This window comes from Anolis carolinensis, chromosome 4 (assembly GCF_035594765.1).
Source record: "Anolis carolinensis isolate JA03-04 chromosome 4, rAnoCar3.1.pri, whole genome shotgun sequence".
Taxonomy (NCBI): Eukaryota; Metazoa; Chordata; class Lepidosauria; order Squamata; family Dactyloidae; genus Anolis; species Anolis carolinensis.
Genome location: NC_085844.1, coordinates 41,864,711 through 41,882,925, shown reverse-complemented (window position 1 = coordinate 41,882,925; position 18,215 = coordinate 41,864,711). Strand labels below are relative to the sequence as shown.

Here is an 18,215-nt window from a genome sequence, read left to right as displayed (position 1 = left end):
AGAAATCCCCCTCGATGGATTGTCACCTTGCCGTGGTGAGGGGGCTTGCGTGTTCCGATGAACCTGTGGGCACTGGAGTGATGCACTCCCAGGAGTGGCCGCAGGGGAGGTTCCAGACCAAGCACAATCCGAAGACCCAAAGACCTCAACGGCGGAGCAGGCGGAGGATAACATGGTACATGTTACAACGGCTGTGAAGGCGGAAGAAGGCTGCAACAGACTGAGAAGCCACTGTCGTTGTGTTAACCACACCACTGCTGGAACCTCACTCTGTGAAGACTGTGTGTTGACCGGCCGTGCACCGACCTCCACACATTAAAAAAAATCACGCACAGGCGTCTTCCAACAAAAATAAAAACAAACCTACAAAAGTCCCATGGCGATCAGCGAGTGGCGACGGGGGCAGGACTGTGAAATCTGGAAGCCCCTAGTCACAGACTGGCACATGGGCGGTGGATATGGACTCAGTCGTTCTACCTCAAGGACCGAGGCAGTTGAGTAGTCCGGCAGCTGTATCCATGACTGAGCAGCCCTTTTTAGGATCCGCTCTGCTCACCCCACACGGGGAAGGGGCTAGAAAAGGTGCCCTAAACATAGTCTGCCTCTCCTACCCTGACTGGACTGCCGCGTCCAGAGGGGTCACCACTCTGCGGCCAAAAAAGAAAAATGAACTTTGGAACATGGAACGTACGGACATTGTTAGATAACACTGACAGCGAGCGCCCCGAACGCAGGACTGCTCTCATTGCAAGAGAGCTGGGACGCTTCAAGATCGACATAGCAGCCCTTCAGGAGACCCGGAGAGCAGGAGAGGGGCAGCTGAAGGAAGAAAAGGGAGGCTACACCTTCTTCTGGAAGGGACTACCTGAAGAAGAGCGAAGAAGAATACACGGAGTTGGCTTTGCTATCAGAAACGACCTGGTGAAGCACCTGACTGAAGCACCCACTGGCATCAACGAACGACTTTCAACCCTCCGAATTAACCTTGCCAAAAACCAACAGGCAACCATCATATGCGCCTATGCACCAACTCTAGATGCTGACGAAGACATCAAGGAAAAATTTTACTGTCAGCTGGATACCATCCTATCGGAGATACCTAAGGAGGACAAAATCATCCTCCTGGGGGACTTTAACGCAAGAGTCGGAAGGGACTCTGACCTGTGGCCAGGGATCATAGGAAAAGACGGGGTCGGAAACAGCAACTCGAATGGCATCTTGCTTCTCACCAAATGCGGAGAGCACAACCTTGTCATCACCAACACGCTCTTCCGCCAGAAAAACAAGCTCAAGACATCATGGAAGCACCCTCGGTCAAAGCATTGGCACCTCCTGGACTATGTTATCACACGTGCCAGAGACCGCCGCGATGTGCTTCTCACAAGAGCCATGACAGGTACTGATGACTGCTGGACAGACCACAGGCTAATCCGATCCACGATGGCTATCAAGATCGTCCCCAAACGCAGACTCCAAGGAAGGAAAACAAGGCGAAAAATGAACACCCAAGCCCTTCAGGTGCCCTCCAAACGAGCCCTTCTCCAAACAACACTCAAAGATCATCTACCCACAGAACACCCCGAAAATGTTGAGGAACATTGGAACAAACTGAAGACCTCCATCATCACAGCCTGCGAAGAAAGCATTGGATACCTAACTAAGAAACATCAAGACTGGTTTGATGATAACGACAAAGAGATCCAACAGCTGATTGATAACAAAAGGAAAGCCTTCCAAACATGGCAGAGAGACACCAACTGTGCTGCCAAGAAAAAGATCTATGCCAGTGCAAAAGCCGAGGTCCAAAGAAGGACCAGAGAACTCAAGAACATCTGGTGGACAAAGAAGGCTGAAGAAATCCAACACCTTGCAGATACCCATGACGCTCAGGGATTTTTCAAAGCCACAAAGATCATTTATGGACCAAGAAACCATGGCATACAGCCCCTACGCTCATCAGATGGAACCAAAATTCTGAAGGACAAAACATCAATTGCACTACGTTGGAAAGAGCACTACCAGAACCTGCTGAATCGCAGCTCCAATGTGGCCGAAGAGACCCTCTCACAAATCCCGCAACAACAAACCAGGGATGAGCTTGCAGCACTGCCTAGTTTGGAAGAAGTCAGCAATGCCATCAGCCAACAAAAAAACAACAAAGCTAGCGGACCTGATGGGATTCCCGCTGAAATCTTCAAAGAGGGTGGACCTGAGCTGATGCAACAACTCCACCAGCTTATTGAAAAGGTGTGGATGACCGAGAAAATCCCAGCAGACTTCAAGGATGCCACCATCATCACCCTTTTCAAGAAAGGGGACAGAACAGACTGCGGGAACTATCGTGGTATCTCCCTTCTAACCTCCGCCGGGAAAATCCTCGCAAGAATCCTTGCAAACCGCCTTCTCCCTGTCTCAGAAGACACCCTCCCAGAATCCCAGAATGGCTTCCGCCCCTCCAGAGGAACAGTGGACATGATCTTCACTGCTCGACAGCTCCAAGAAAAATGCAGGGAACAAAACCAACCTCTGTACATGGCATTCATTGACCTTGCAAAGGCATTCGACACAGTGAATCGCAGCGCTCTCTGGACCATCCTCCAAAAAATCGGGTGCCCTGACAAATTTGTGAACATCCTGCGGCTCCTCCATGATGACATGATGGCAACAGTCTTGGACAGCAACGGCTCCCAAAGTGACCCATTTAAGGTTGAATCAGGTGTCAAGCAGGGATGTGTTATTGCCCCCACCTTATTTTCCATCTTCATCGCTATGATACTTCACCTTGTTGATGGGAAGCTTCCCACCGGAGTGGAAATCATCTATCGGACAGATGGCAAGCTATTTAACCTCAGCAGACTGAGAGCCAAAACCAAGGTCACCACAACATCTGTTATAGAACTCCAATATGCTGATGACAACGTAGTCTGTGCGCGTTCAGAAGAAGACCTACAAGCCACTCTAAACACCTTCGCAGAAGCATACGAGAAGCTCGGCCTCTCACTGAACATCGAGAAAACCAAAGTGCTCTTCCAACAGGCACCAGCTAATCCCTCTGCAAAGCCAGGAATACAGCTTAACGGTGCAACATTAGAAAATGTTGACCATTTCCGCTACCTTGGTAGCCACCTCTCCACAAAAGTCAACATCGACACTGAAATACAACACCGCCTGAGCTCTGCGAGTGCAGCATTTTTCCGTATGAAGCAGAGAGTGTTCGATGACCGGGACATCCGTAGAGAGACCAAGGTGCTTGTTTATAAAGCCATTGTCCTCCCAACCCTGCTCTATGCCTGCGAAACGTGGACTGTGTACAGACGTCACACCAAACTCCTGGAGCGTTTCCATCAGCGTTGTCTCAGGAAAATCCTGCAAATCTCTTGGGAAGACAGGCGGACAAATGTCAGCGTGCTTGAGGAAGCAAAGACCACCAGCATTGAAGCGATGCTCTTACGCCATCAACTCCGTTGGACTGGCCACGTTGTCCGAATGCCCGATCACCGTCTCCCAAAGCAGCTCCTCTACTCTGAACTCAAGAATGGGAAACGGAATGTTGGAGGGCAGGAAAAGAGATTTAAAGATGGGCTCAAAGCCAACCTTAAAAACTGTGGCATAGACACTGAGAACTGGGAAGCCCTGGCCCTTGAGCGCTCTAATTGGAGGTCAGCTGTGACCAGCAGTGCTGCGGAGTTTGAAGAGGCACGAACGGAGGGCTTAAGGGAGAAACGTGCCAAGAGGAAGGAGCGTCAAGCTAACCCCGACCGGGACCGCCTTCCACCTGGAAACCGATGTCCTCACTGCGGGAGAATATGCGGGTCAAGAATCGGTCTCTTCAGTCACCTAAGAACACACGCCCAAGATACCAAGGTTGGAAGACCATCGTCCTCGAACGTCGAGGGATCGCCTAAGTAAGTAAGTAAGTCTATAAGAAATATACTCTGTTCATGTAGGGTTCTGATTTCACTTACTGGGGTTCTCCATTTGTGTGGTGTGATAAAATAGCACACCAAAGAACCTAAAGTCTTGTGAGGATAGTTGGTTGTTGATGCTCTCTACAACACTTTTGACACATTTGCACTTTGAATGTAATCCACACATCTTTTTCATTCATATTAATGGTGTCATTATGAACTTCTATATCTCAACCTTCACTTTGTAATTAGTCTTTCTCTCTCTCTCTCTCTTTCTCTCTCTCTCTCTCTCTATATATATATATATATAGATAGATATATGTATGGAAGAACTTCCTAACTGTGAGAGCCATTCAGCAATGGAAGTCTCTGCCCCAGACTGTGGTAAAGGCTCCTTATTTAGAGGCTTTTAAACAGAGGCTGGTTGGCCATCTGTTGGGGGTGCTTTGAATGCGATTTTCCTGCTTCTTGGCAGGGGGTTGGACTGGATGGCCCACGGGGTCTCCTCCAACTCTATGATGCTATGATATATAGGTACTTCTATGATATATAGCTGTATTGGCACTATGAAAGCAAAATTGTATGACAGTAGAAAGTGCTATAATATTATGATGGTGTGAAGAGTTTAGAGCAATTGGAATATACTAGGTAAGTCATCTTGTCCACCTGAGCACCAGATGTGGTCTAAACCTTTGGATTCCTAGCAGAAGGGATAACCTGGTCATATTTACACTCCTCCTACTAATAGATCATTCATGGAAGAAAGCACCTAAATTAGCTACTGAATTGTTGTAGGAAAAAGGGGGGGGTCATTAACAGAATATTTCTAGTGTGAAAAACTGAAATGTTTAACAGCTCTGCAACATAACAATGCCTCAGCAGCAGTGACATTGTGTTATAAGATTGATAGAAAAGTGAGAGTAATATACTGCTATGATGATATAGCAGCATGATGTGAGGACCCTGGCTGCTTACACAAAAAATCCCTATATGTTCCTTACACAGTTGTTTCCATAACTCTGTTTTGAGTCAGAACCAGTGAACACATAAAGCTTGTAGCTACTTCTAATATGAAATGAAAAATTCTATTAACCATATTTTTTTAAAAAGCAAATATTGTTATAATCATTTTACTGACATATACACTAGAGAAGTGGAAGCAGCAGTGGCGACAGCACTGGATCTTCGCTGAAGAAAAATAGAAGAGAGGGAGAAGGAACGATCTGACAAAATTTTCTCACCCTGTCATATTTAGCTAAAGCAGAAAGTGCTGGGAGAGATCTCACTGAGAGAGTGGAGTCAGAGGGTGATGAAGTCTCCACAATGTTGGCGGAGTTGCAATAATTATGAGAGTATGTCCAAAGTGTGGAAAGTCCCTTGAAGAAAAGAACAAAACTATCGACCAAATTAGGAAGATGCTGTCTGAGGGCTTTTTCTTCAAAAAAAAAAAAATCCTATACTAATCTGCATTTTCAAGATTCTTGCTTGTTTCTGTCTGTTTTGAGATCTTAAAATAATTTCAATATAATAGTCTAGAACTGTAGATTTATCTTCTGACAGATATCTTTTGAGTCCCCTCTGAGAGATAGGGCAGAATACAAATAAAGTTTTTATCATTTATTCTGGTGAAATTTTGTAATTTTTCCCCATCAGATTAAACCAGAAGCAACTTTTCACAGGATTTATCAGATGAGATATTTTAATTGAGAAGCCAAGGAATTTACCACACAGCATCTAATCTGCCAGGATATCGTGATGCTAAGACCACACCCCAAATACAAACAGACTAGATTTATAATTGCATTTTAAACAAGGCATAAGAAGAGAGTTACAATTAAATAACTACTTCGTTGTATCTAAAATGTGGGCTATAAACAGCTGGAGGAGGTATTGCATTCCGTCTAACATAAAATCCAAGAAGAGGTAAATATTATATCAAGGTGTTTGTGCCAGTAAAGCGAAACAAGGCTGACATTAAAATCTTGCCTTAAAGAAAAAGAAACAGCCGAGTATGTTGAATGCCAAACCTGAGCTTACAAAATGAAAAAAAGCTTCATGCTCAAAACATACCTGCCCTCAGGCACCAGTAAAGAATTTCAAGGTCTGCAAACTAGAGACAGAACTAAAACATCTTCATAAGAATATGGATTGAAGGAGGTCACGATAACATCAAAAATGATTTCCCTGTTCATTTTCTTTTGTCTCACTGAGAGAGGCAATATAAGATGACAAATGTTTATGGAATCAGAGCAAGCTCTCATTCTGTCATTGTTATTGCCTTGCTTCTTGTCCTTGGGCAAATACATGGCCATCTTGTGTCTCCCTTTTGCATCGGAAAAATCATTTACATAAAAAAGGAACTGTTGTCAGAATTGGATTTCTATAAGCTTATCTTTTTGAAAAGAAAAATAAGACACATGTGGGAATGGCATCTAAGCAAAATGAGATGAATGTGTGTATTTATAATGTGAGAGGGAAAACTGGCTGAAATAAGGAATTCCTGGTTGGGTTGGATGTATACGATGTAATAACAAGCAATATAGTGCTAAAAGATCTGTGCATAAACAAGATCAGTTTTTTTTAAGGCAATTGCGTTTTCAATTTAAACATTTTATCACTGGCCCTCCATTTTTACAGGTTTGGCATTTAGGGATTTGATTATTTGCAGGGTTGCCACTGGAGGCCAACATGCTTCAGAGGTCAAGGCAGGGATGATCTGAGTCACCAACCCTGTCCTTGGACATCTGCTTTTTCGTAGACTTGGAGGTGGTGATTGATTGGTGACTCAGATCATTGCTTCTCTGCATTTTTAAGAGGCAGGGTTGCGTTGATTTCAGTTGCCATCCCCCAGTGAAGTACAGCACCCAGCAGTGTATTGTGACTGAAATCATTGCCCCACAGCTCACCATCCATTCCACAAGTCTGCTGGTTGTTGACTTTATTGTAGGATGGTTGGCATTGGCAACTGAAACCAGCACTACTTTATTCCCTATGGCTTTCGGGAAGACACGGGAGCACCCACCCCCCCAACCACACACACAACCTGCTGGCCTTGCCCTATCCTTAGAGAGATTTGTAGTTTTTCCTCATTAACAGGGCTTCTCCACCCCTGACCCCTGTGAATGTGGAAGGCTGATTCTACTTGCTATATTCCCCTTTACTTTGTGCAAGAAAGCAATAGTTCTAACCTTGAGTCCCCATATTGTTGAGCTTCATCTCCCAGAATCCCTAGTCAATTTGGCCATTGGTTAAAGATCTGGGCAAATATCATGCTAGCCTGCATTAACAGAACCATAGTTTCCACGTCAAGAGAAGTAACAGCCCCACTATTTCTGTGCTGGTCATCCCTCATCTGTAATATGGCATCCATTTCAAGGTCCGCCATTAAAAAAATTATACAGGTTCAGAGAAGAGCAATAAGAATGGTATGAGGCATGGAAAGCAAAGTTATATGAGGAAAGGTTGAAGAAACTGGGCATGTTTAGTTTGGTGAAGAGATGAATGAGGGGTAGTGACATAATTATACTCTTTTAATATCTCAAGAGTTGTCATTGAGTGGAAGGGGCAGCCCTGTTCTCTACTGCTGCAGAGGGTAGAAGCTAGTCTAATGGTTTTAAGTTATTTGTGAGGGTAGATTTCGGTCCATCATTAGTAAGACCTCCATGACAGCAAGAGTGGATCAGTAATGGAACTTGTGGGGTCACCTTCTCTGAATGTCTTCAAAAAGAGTCTGGAAAGCTGCCTGCTGGGGATTCTACAATTGGAAAATGTCCCGTGGACCATCAAATCCAATCCCCTGCTTAGGGCAGGATCCCATTACACTGCAGTGGTTCTCAACCTGTGGTCACCAGATATTTTGGCCTTCAACTCCCAGAAAGCCTAACAGCTGGTAAACTGGCTGGGATTTCTGGGAGTTGAAGGCCAAAACACCCGGGGACCCACAGGTTGAGAACCACTGCAGTCTGAGCAGGGGATTGGATTTGATGGTCCATGGGACCTCTTCCAGTTCTAGAATTAGATTATCCTTTAGATGGCACATGAAAGACACTCTCTTTCTTGACAAGTATGAATGGCATGTGGTTGCTTTGGGCATCAGTTCTTCCCTTGAATTAATTTTTTTTTCCTTGAAAAGAAAATCGTTGCTTTAAAATTCTTTTTCTTTTTGTGAATTTTATTGTTGTTCCTTTTCTTTGGTTATTATTGTTGTTAGCCTCCTGAAAGCATCTACAATTTGTAGGAAAATCAATCTCATAAATAAGTAGGTGTTTGCAAATAGGTCACATTTATTTTATTTTGGCCTTTACATCTATACTATATAAAGTGACCTAGAGCAAGGCTGGTGAATGCATATCTTATCATCTGTTACATCAGCAATGCTGGTTAGACTTGTGAGTTTTGCTGTCAAAAAATATCTGCCAGCCCATCAGCTCTCCACTCTATCCTAGAAGAAAGCAGATTATAGCCCACCTGGTAGAAGGTAGGACAAGGCTGTGTCTGTTAAAGTACAATAATAATTATGAAAAAAAAGTCTGAGTTGATCTTGAAATAATTTCAGTGGTATACATAGGCCTCCAGCCATATATAATCTGGATAACTTGTCCTTCTATTTGATATCACTGATAATGAAAAAGCTAAAGTGCCCGATGTTCAGATTTAGACTATTTCTCAACTTACCACACCACTTCACTTTCCAGTTACGATTAGCATCTACACCGTGGCAGTGGAACCTTGAATTCTTTGATCTTGTTTTTCTCCAGAATCGATCCTATGTACAGATTTTATAAAATAAAATTAAACACTATACATACGCACATAACTACATTATAAATTGTTATACAGTCTTTAAGTTGTGCTCTTTGAGACCCCAGTATCCATGGAAGAGATATGCTGCAGATACTTACAACCATGAATAATAGTGAACCTTATATCTTTAATATACTTTGGCTGGAAGCATGTAATATAATTACATTGGAGGACCTAGAGAGACCCACAGATATTTCCAGGGGGAAATACCTGGGTAAGTGAAACCATGAATCTGTGGATAAAGGGGTCATTACTGTACGGTACAATTACATACCAAAAAAGGGGAGAGAAAGAATCTAAAATAACCTTTACAACTAAATAATATATTTTAACATGAGATGTTATGGAATTTAATCCAATTCATCAGATGTGCTAATGGGTCGTGATACTAAAGCTTCAGGTATTTAAGCAGAGTACCTAGTTGTGGGAGTCGGATCAGAGTGCAGCCATTGTCATTCTAGCCATAAACCTTCAAAGAACTGTATAAGATTATACAAGTAGCTGGTCTGTCAAATGTCAGATGTCAAACAAATACACTGTAGTGTTCACTGTTTCTTAAAGTAAGAAACTTTTGTTACACTGCAAGTGTAATGTGAACTTGCATATTTAATATATGCAATGTGACAAAAATGATTATTTCTGTTCTTACCTCTGCTACTGCACTGAAATTTCTGAATATATCTAATTTCACCTGTTTCTCTTTCTGATAATGTTTTCCAAATAATTCACTGGGCTATGTAAATACATTTCCTTGTTTACATATGTAAAAATATGTAAATCAATACCTTAAAGCTGGAGAGCGTTACTTACATGGGTCCAGCTGAAATGGTATCCATCCACATTAAAAATTGGCATAATGTAAAAATACAGTTGATTTAGCATTCTTCTCATGGCTGGATCACTTTGGTATGTCTGAAGAGCCTATGAATGGACATCAAGTTGTTGAAGAATTTTTTGTATTATGTGTTCCCATAGGAACTGTCCATTCCCACACCCAAAGGCTGGGGTACCAGTGACCTTCCAAATATTACTAGACTACAACTCCTATCAACCTTAACTAGCATAGTAACTGTGATGTCTCATGGGCCTCAGAGTTCTGGCCCTAGCGCCATCATGGATAATGAAAATGAATAAAACCCATGTTGTCATCTTCATTATCCATGATGGCGCTAGGGTCAGAACTCTGAGGTCCATGAGACATCACACTATCCCTCCCCTCAAGCCCCCTCTCCTCAAAGGCCCCACCTCGAGATCCGCGGGGACGCGGCTTGGAAGAGTAAGCCCGGTGAAAGCGGTGGACTAATTCAGGGGCATGCACTGTGGAAGCATCTTCCCAGGAGCGTTCTTCAGGTCCGTAGCCCACCAGATTGTGTTTCCAGTCTTGGACCTTGTCTCAAGTATCTAGCCTTGTCTCCAGTTCTTGCTTTGGACTTACTTTGTACTTTAGAAATACTTTGGACGTTTCCCCACTCTACTGCTTGGAAGTAGAGTGTGTTTCGGTTTTGGGATTACAACTTTGAACTCTAATATTAAATACTGGACAATATATTTCTGGACTATATTTGACCTTTCCTGAAAGGTCTATTGCTGGACTACATTTTCTACTTGTTTATATTCTACTATAATATTTCCTTAATAAAGATATTAGATTGTATTTGGCCTCCGTGTGTTGGTTCTTAGTGCTCTGCTGCAAGGGCGTGACAGTAACTGAGGATGAATGGGGGTTGTTGTCCATCAACATTTGGAGGGCTTTATGCCATGCCATAAAGTGTGCAGAAAGCTTACACAAACTCTAAATCCCACCAACATAATTATAAAAAGGAGAAATTAAGATAAACGAAGGAATTTTCATCATGAAAACATCACAGGGGGGACTGTTAACCCTTCTTCTCATAGTTGCTGTCTTCGCCTGATCATTTTTCCACTCTTTCCATGGCTTACGTATGAAAGAAATCATCATAATCACAAGCGATCACTTGTGGTCAAATATAATAGTCTTTCAAGGGAAGAGTCTTGGTGGTAAGTGACTGTCGAGACCTACGTATTCTGGATCCACATGGTCTTTCACACAGAGGACATTGATTTCCAGACATTGATAATCCAGACAAGGGTTTGTTTGATATGCTTTCCTCTTGGCACTTTGTCCCCTTTGTCCTCCATTCGTGCCTCTTCAAAATCCACAGCACTGTTGGTAACAGCTCACCTCCAGTGAGAGTGCTTGAGGGCCAGGGCTTTCCAGTTCTCAGTGTTTATTGCACATGTTTAAATTTACCTTTAAGCCCATCTTTAAATCTTTTTTGCTCTCCACCACAACTGAGAGCACATTCTTAAGCTGAGAGAAAAGGAGCTGCTTTGAGCGACGGTGATCGGGCATTTGGACAGCATGAAGTTGATGGTGGAGGAGCATCGCTTCAGTACTGGTGGTCTTTGCTTCTTCCAGAACACTGATGTTTGTCCATCTGTCTTCCCAAGAGATTTGCAGGATTTTTCAAAGACAACACTAATGGAATCTTTCCAGAAGTTTTGTAGAAATCCAAACATATGTCACATCTAGTAGGTCCAACTTTATGGAGGAAAAGGTATATATGTAGCTCTAAACTTCAGCCAAGTTTGGAAGCAATATCCCTCTCAGTATCAGTTGCCAGAGAGTGACAATAGGAGTATGGTGTTATCTCCATCTTACTTGAATGTTTTCTAGTCATTCTGAGTGATGGAAAGCCTGATTAGCTAAATGTTTGGTCAAATACAGATGAGTGCTTTTTGTTCTCATGACCCTCTGATTTGTCTTTCCCCAGAGATATTTCTAATGCCTTCAGGTCGATTTAATGTTACACGATAAGCAATAGACAACGCATAAGTGTCAAAATACGCATTCTATAAAATGTTTTCTGCAAATTGTGAAGAGGGAACATACCAACCTCCCTCCCAAGGTGTGGAAAATGTATTATATTCTTTAATCATTTTAAAGCATTTTAACCACCTTTCACTCTGTTAAGTTATTCACAGTGATTTCAACAGATGAAAACATTAAAAATTAAATATTAAGAAATACTATATTGCATCTGTTAATATATTTATAAATAAAGGCCCAAATCCAGTCGTAAGTCTCACGTAGGGTAGACTAATTGAATAAATTGAACTTATGTAAGCGCTGAGTTACTGAGTTCACATTGGTAATCCTAATTTAGTTGGGACTAAAAATTAGTGTAGGACATCTAGGGCTCTTGAACTACTCACTGGCTATTCTTAATCAACCACTAATTTGATAGGAGAGACTGAAAGGATCAGACAGCTCCTTGTAATTGGCATATCCACATGAAATATATACATGGTACAACCACATGGGATAATATCCTTGGAAAATGGCCCTAGTTCCCATATGACTTAAGCCCCATACTGGTTTGGAAAAGTATAAGAAAAAAACCACATGAAATAAGTAGCACTTCAGCACTATGGCTCCTGATTCCTGTTTTTTATTCTTATTAAACAGCATGGAACTAGGCCACCTGCAAACAGCTATTGCACCATTGAGTCTGAGTCTGACATATGTCAACACATAACATAATGAGATGTGAGATCCCTGAGCACTGTTAACAAGCTGCAGACATCTAGGTCCACAGCAGGCTGAGGCAATAGGAGTAAAAGATACTGAACTGATTCTTTAGCATATAGGAGAGTAGTAATTTTGCAATTGACTGCAAAGAACACTGAAAAATATAGCAAAAACAAGCAATTTTAACACAATCACTTGATAAGGTGTAGGAAACACATTATATTTATGTTTCTTATAGATATCCAAACAATTTAAGGCTTCTGCTGGACTTTCTATTGATTTGTATTTCTAATCCACTTTCTCCTGATCTCTGGTACCAGTTGAAGTTTTCTAACATTCTGCCAAAGACTGAATTGTTCAAAAGTGTCTTAGTCCTATGAAATGCAGTCAAGATATAGATCACCTTGGATTGATCTGGCATTTTAAGGAATGGTTGGCTGAAACTGAGATATCCCAGGACAATAGTCAAGGCTTCAAATAAAAGTCCCTGAGCACCACTTTCTGAAACTATCTCTTCAAGAAAAAAATTACCACTGAATGGTGCTTACAAATTCCATTGCAGTTCAAGAATTATCACAGTCAAGGGTACTGCCTGCCACAGAGCTGCCAGCATAGACATACTTTGTTCATTTCATAGAATCATAGAATCTTAGTGTTGGAAGAGACCTTGTGAGCCATCCAGTCCAACCCCCTGCCAAGAAGCAGGAAAATCCCATTCAAAGCATCCCCAATACATGGCCATCCAGCCTCTGTTTACAAGCCTCCAAAGAAGGAGCCTCCACCACACTCCGGGGCAGAGAATTCCACTGCTGAACAGCTCTCACAGTTAGGAAGTTCTTCCTAATGCCCAGGTGGAATCTCCTTTCCTATAGTTTGAAGCTGTTGTTCCATGGCCTAGTCTCTAAGGCACCAAAAAACAAGCCTGCTCTCTCCTCCCTTTGACTTCCCCTCACATATTTATACATGGCCAGGGCCGGTCCAACAATGGAGGCCGTTTAAGCGGCCGCTTCGGGCGCACGTCAAGGGGGGCGCTGTTGAGGCTCCCTCTCGCACTCCTCGGCCCACTCGCGGCCCTCTCGCACTCTGCTCAATCGCGCCCCTCTCGCACTCGGCCCACTCACGCCTCTCTCACACTCGGCCCACTCAAGCATCCCTCTCACTCGGCCCACTCGCGCCCCTCTCGCACTCGGCCCACTCACGCATCTCTCTCACTCGGCCCACTCACGCCCCTCTCGCACTTGGCCCACTCACGCCTCTCTCGCACTCGGCCCACTCGCACCTCTCTCTCACTCGGCCCACTCGCGCCTCTCTCTCACTCGGCCCACTCACACCCCTCTTGCACTCGGCCCACTCACGCCTCTCTCTCACTCGTCCCACTCATGCCCCTCTCGCACTCGGCCCACTCACGCCTCTCTTGCACTCGGCCCACTCGCGCCTCTCTCTCACTCGGCCCACTCACTCCCCTCTCGCACTCGGCCCACTCACGCATCTCTCTCACTCGGCCCACTCACGCCCCTCTCGCACTCGGCCCACTCACGCCTCTCTCGCACTCGGCCCACTCACGCCCCTCTCGCACTCGGCCCACTCACGCATCTCTCTCACTCGGCCCACTCACGCCCCTCTCGCACTCGGCCCACTCGCGCCTCTCTCTCACTCGGCCCACTCACGCCTCTCTCGCACTCGGCCCACTCACGCCTCTCTCGCACTCGGCCCACTCGCACCTCTCTCTCACTCGGCCCACTTGCGCCTCTCTCTCACTCGGCCCACTCACACCCCTCTTGCACTCGGCCCACTCACGCATCTCTCTCACTCGGCCCACTCACGCCCCTCTCGCACTCGGCGCACTCACGCATCTCTCTCACTCGGCCCACTCACGCCCCTCTCGCACTCGGCGCACTCACGCATCTCTCTCACTCGGCCCACTCACGCCCCTCTCGCACTCGGCCCACTCACGCCTCTCTCGCACTCGGCCCACTCACGCCCCTCTCGCACTCGGCCCACTCACGTCTCTCTCGCACTCGGCCCTCTCGCCCTTGCAGCCCTCTTGCCCCTGAACAAGACCTGAGGCCAGGCCTCTGGGCCTGCTGCTCCACCTGCACCCTTCCTGGATTCCTCCCGCAACGCCCGGCAGCCCTCCGAGGCTGGAAGGAGCTCTGGCAGGTCGAGCAGGCCTGTGCCCCTGCCATGCACCTCCTTGGGGACCCTCTCAGCCATGAAGACGGGGCAGGTAGGAACCCGTCCCTGTTCCCAGCATTTCGCCAGGCATGTCTCCAGGGCAGGCCTGGGCCAACTTGGCAACTGAGGGGGGAAATGGAGGGGCCTGAGGCTGGGTTGCTGCAGGTTTTTCAGCTGCCTGGCCATGTTCCAGAAGCTGGAACATGTGGGCCTACTCCTAGGATTTATAGTTTCCTAAGGCCCCTTCTTCACAGCCATAGAAGACAGATTATCAAGGCAGATAATCCACATTTTCTGCTTTGAACCAGATTATATGCATCCACACAGCCATATAATCCAGTTCAGAGCAGATAGTCTGGATTTTATATGGCAGGGTATGGGTTCTTCTACATAACCATATAATTGAGATTATGAAGGCAGATAATCCAGGTCATATGCACTGAACCGGATTACATGCATCCATACAGCCATATAATCCAGTTCAGAGCAGATAGTCTGGATTTTATATGGCAGGGTATGGGTTCTTCTACATAACCATATAATTGAGATTATGAAGGCAGATAATCCAGGTCATATGTACTGAACCGGATTATATGCATCTACACAGCCATATAATCCAGTTCAGAGCAGATAGTCTGGATCTTATATGGCAGGGTATGGGTTCTTCTACATAACCATATAATTCAGATTATCAACGCAGATAATCCACATTATCTGCCTTGAACTGGGTTATCTGAGTCTACACTCCCATATAATCCAGTTCAAAGCAGATAACCTGCATTTTATATGGCAATACAGAAAGGGCCTAAGGGTATATTGTAGTGTATATTGTAGTGGTGTACTTCAGAGGGATGCATATATCTCACCAAAGGGCAGCTGCACTTTGGAATTAATGCAGTTTGACTCCAATTTCATTGCCATGGCTCAATGCTATGAAACCCTGGGAATTGTAGTTTTATAAGGTCTTTAAACCTTCTCTGCCAAATAGTTTAGATGCCTCACCGAACTATAACTCCCAGGATTCCATAGCATTGAGCCGTGGCAGTGAAAGTGGAGTCAAACTATGTTAATTCCACGGTGCCTCACTTCTTCCAATGGAGAAATAAAGATACAAGTGCCAGTTAAGTCCAGTAGATTTCTTTATTCATACCAGGTGTCCCCAAACTTTTTAAACAGGGGGCCAGTTCACGATCCTTCGGACCGTTGGAGGGCCAGACTATAGTTGGCCACCGAGCAATAATAAATAAATATCTAAATAAATAAATAAATAATAACAATAACAATAAAAAAGAGGGTTGGAAGACACCCTTTGGGCCATTGAGTCCAATCCCCTTCTGCTTTGTGCATCGAAAGCACAAACAAAGCACCCCTGACAGATGACCACCCAGCGTCAATGTGAAGAAGAAGAAGAAGAAGAAGAAGAAGAAGAAGAAGAAGAAGAAGGAAGAGGTTTGGAAGAGACCCCTTGGGCCATTTAGTCCAACCCCCTTCTGCCTGTGTGCACCAAAAGCACAAGCAAAGCATCCCTGATAGATGGCCACCCAGCCTCAATAATAATAATAATAATAATAATAATAATAATAATAATAATAGGATTGGAAGAGACCCCTTGGGCCATTTAGTTCAACCCCCTTCTGCCTGTGAACCCCCTTCTGCCTGTGTGCACCAAAAGCACAAGCAAAGCATCCCTGATAGATGGCCACCCAGCCTTAATAATAATAATAATAATAATAATAATAATAATAATAATAATAGGATTGGAAGAGACCCCTTGGGCCATTTAGTCCAACTACCTTCTGTCTCTGTGCACCAAAAGCACAAGCAAAGCATCCCTGATAGATGGCCACCCAGCCTCAATATTAATAATAATAATAATAATAATAATAATAATAATAATAATAATAATAATAATAATGGTTGTAAGAGAAGAAGAGACCCCTTGGGTTACTTAGCCCAACCCCCTTCTGCCCTTGTGCCGTGGGGCTGGATAAATGGCTTCGATGGGCCGCATCCGGCCCCCGGGCCTTAGTTTGGGGACCCCTGATTCATACCATATGGAGAGGGGCAGATTTCTCGCCCTTTTCATGATATTGTTTAAACTTCCACTCTATGTCTAATTTTTGTTTTGTGTAAGGTAAAGGTAAAGGTTTCCCCTGACGTTAAGTCCAGTCATGTCTGACTCTGGGGGTTGGTGCTCATCTCCATTTCTAAGCCAAAGAGCCAGTGTTGTCCGTAGACACCTCCAAGGTCATGTGGCCAGCATGACTGCATGGAGCACCGTTACCTTCCCGCCGGAAGTGCTACCTATTGATCTACTCACATTGGCATGTTTTCGAACTACTAGGTTGGCAAAAGCTGGAGCTAACAGCGGGCGCTCATTTCGCTCCCGGGATTTGGACCTGGGACCTTTCGGTCTGCAAGTTCAGCAGCTCAGTGCTTTAACACACTTCGCTACCGGGGCTCCTTTTTGTTTTGTGTATTTTATGGAAATATGTTTCCATATGTATATTTTACGGAGTGTTTTTAAATTATTATGTGTTCTAGCAATGTTGTCAACCGTCTTGAGCGGGTAAGAAATAAAATTATCATTATCATTATTGAGTTGCTGTGCATTTTCTGGGCTGTCTGGCCATGCTCCAGAAGCATTCTCTCCTGACATTTCACCCACATCTATGGCAGGCATCCTCAGAGGTTGTGAGGTTGAGGCAAGTGTGAATGTTGCAGTTGGCCACCTTGATTAGCATTGAATGTCCCTCACATATTCATAGCTGGCTGCTTCCTGCCTGAGGGAATCTTTGTTGGGTGGTGTTAGCTGGCCCTGATTGTTTCATGTCTGGAATTCCCCTGTTTTTGAGTGTTCTTTTTTTACTGTCCTGGTTTTATTTATTTATTTATTTATTTCCCATACTTGTGTCCCACCCTTCTCACCCTGAAGAGGACTCAGGGTAGCCTCACAACTGCCAACAATTCGATATCCGATTGTTTTGGGGGGGCGCCAAAATTCTGTTCGCTTACACTTGAAAATTACCTTGGGCCGGCCCTGTACATGGCTATTGTGTTTCCTCTCAACCTTCTCTTCTAGTATATATTATCTACAAGATGGCCAGAACAGTTAATCAGGTCTAAAGTTGGGCTCAAATAGATCACATGAACTGTCTTGGCAAATTTGAAATATGTCACTGGTGCAACAACTTTGTTCATTCAAGTGGAATGTAGAGATAAATAATTTATATAGCAAAGGTTTATTTCTCTGCCAATAGAAGCAGGGCTAATTGGAAACCTCCATCTATTCACAATAAAGATGTCCTAGAGGGTCAATGACCCAATAGCAAAACCAGATTGGGTAAAGCTTTGGAATAAAAAAATGGGATATAAAACAAACAAACAAACAAGTTGGGAAATGTTAGTATTTGCAACTATATTTTCTTGAATCTCCCAGTCATTGGCCATGCTGACAGAAGGAGTCTGGGAGCAATAGTTCAAAAAAATAACTTTCCATAGTTCTGCTTGAGATTGTCTGTAGTGTTGGTTTGCTATTCCAAACCATTCATTTACTGTATTATCATGTCCCTCCCTGGATTGTACTGTTCCTGAATTCTGAAATAAAAGGAAAATAAACAGCATGCATGACATGCCTCCTCGTGGTAACATCTAAGTACTGCATTTTAACTTTGACAGACATCTGTAACAATGCAAGCTGATAACCACATGAAGTATTTTCTACGTGTATTTCAATGTAATCCCGCACTGTATTTCTCAAAGAAGTCACAGACCTT

General features: G+C 44.1%; 1 protein-coding gene across 2 annotated transcripts in view; it reads right to left on the bottom strand.

Annotated features, from left to right (window-relative positions):
• The window catches only part of cpa6 (carboxypeptidase A6), a 64,327-nt gene that overhangs the window by 11,601 nt on the left and 34,511 nt on the right, over nucleotides 1-18,215 (bottom strand). For both annotated transcript variants that reach the window (XM_062980286.1, XM_003219609.4), the window contains 2 exons: nucleotides 9,522-9,632; nucleotides 8,583-8,673 (listed from right to left, as the gene is read on the bottom strand). In XM_062980286.1, the coding sequence (XP_062836356.1) occupies nucleotides 8,583-8,673; nucleotides 9,522-9,632 (202 nt within the window). The remainder of the gene's footprint in view (nucleotides 1-8,582; nucleotides 8,674-9,521; nucleotides 9,633-18,215) is intronic.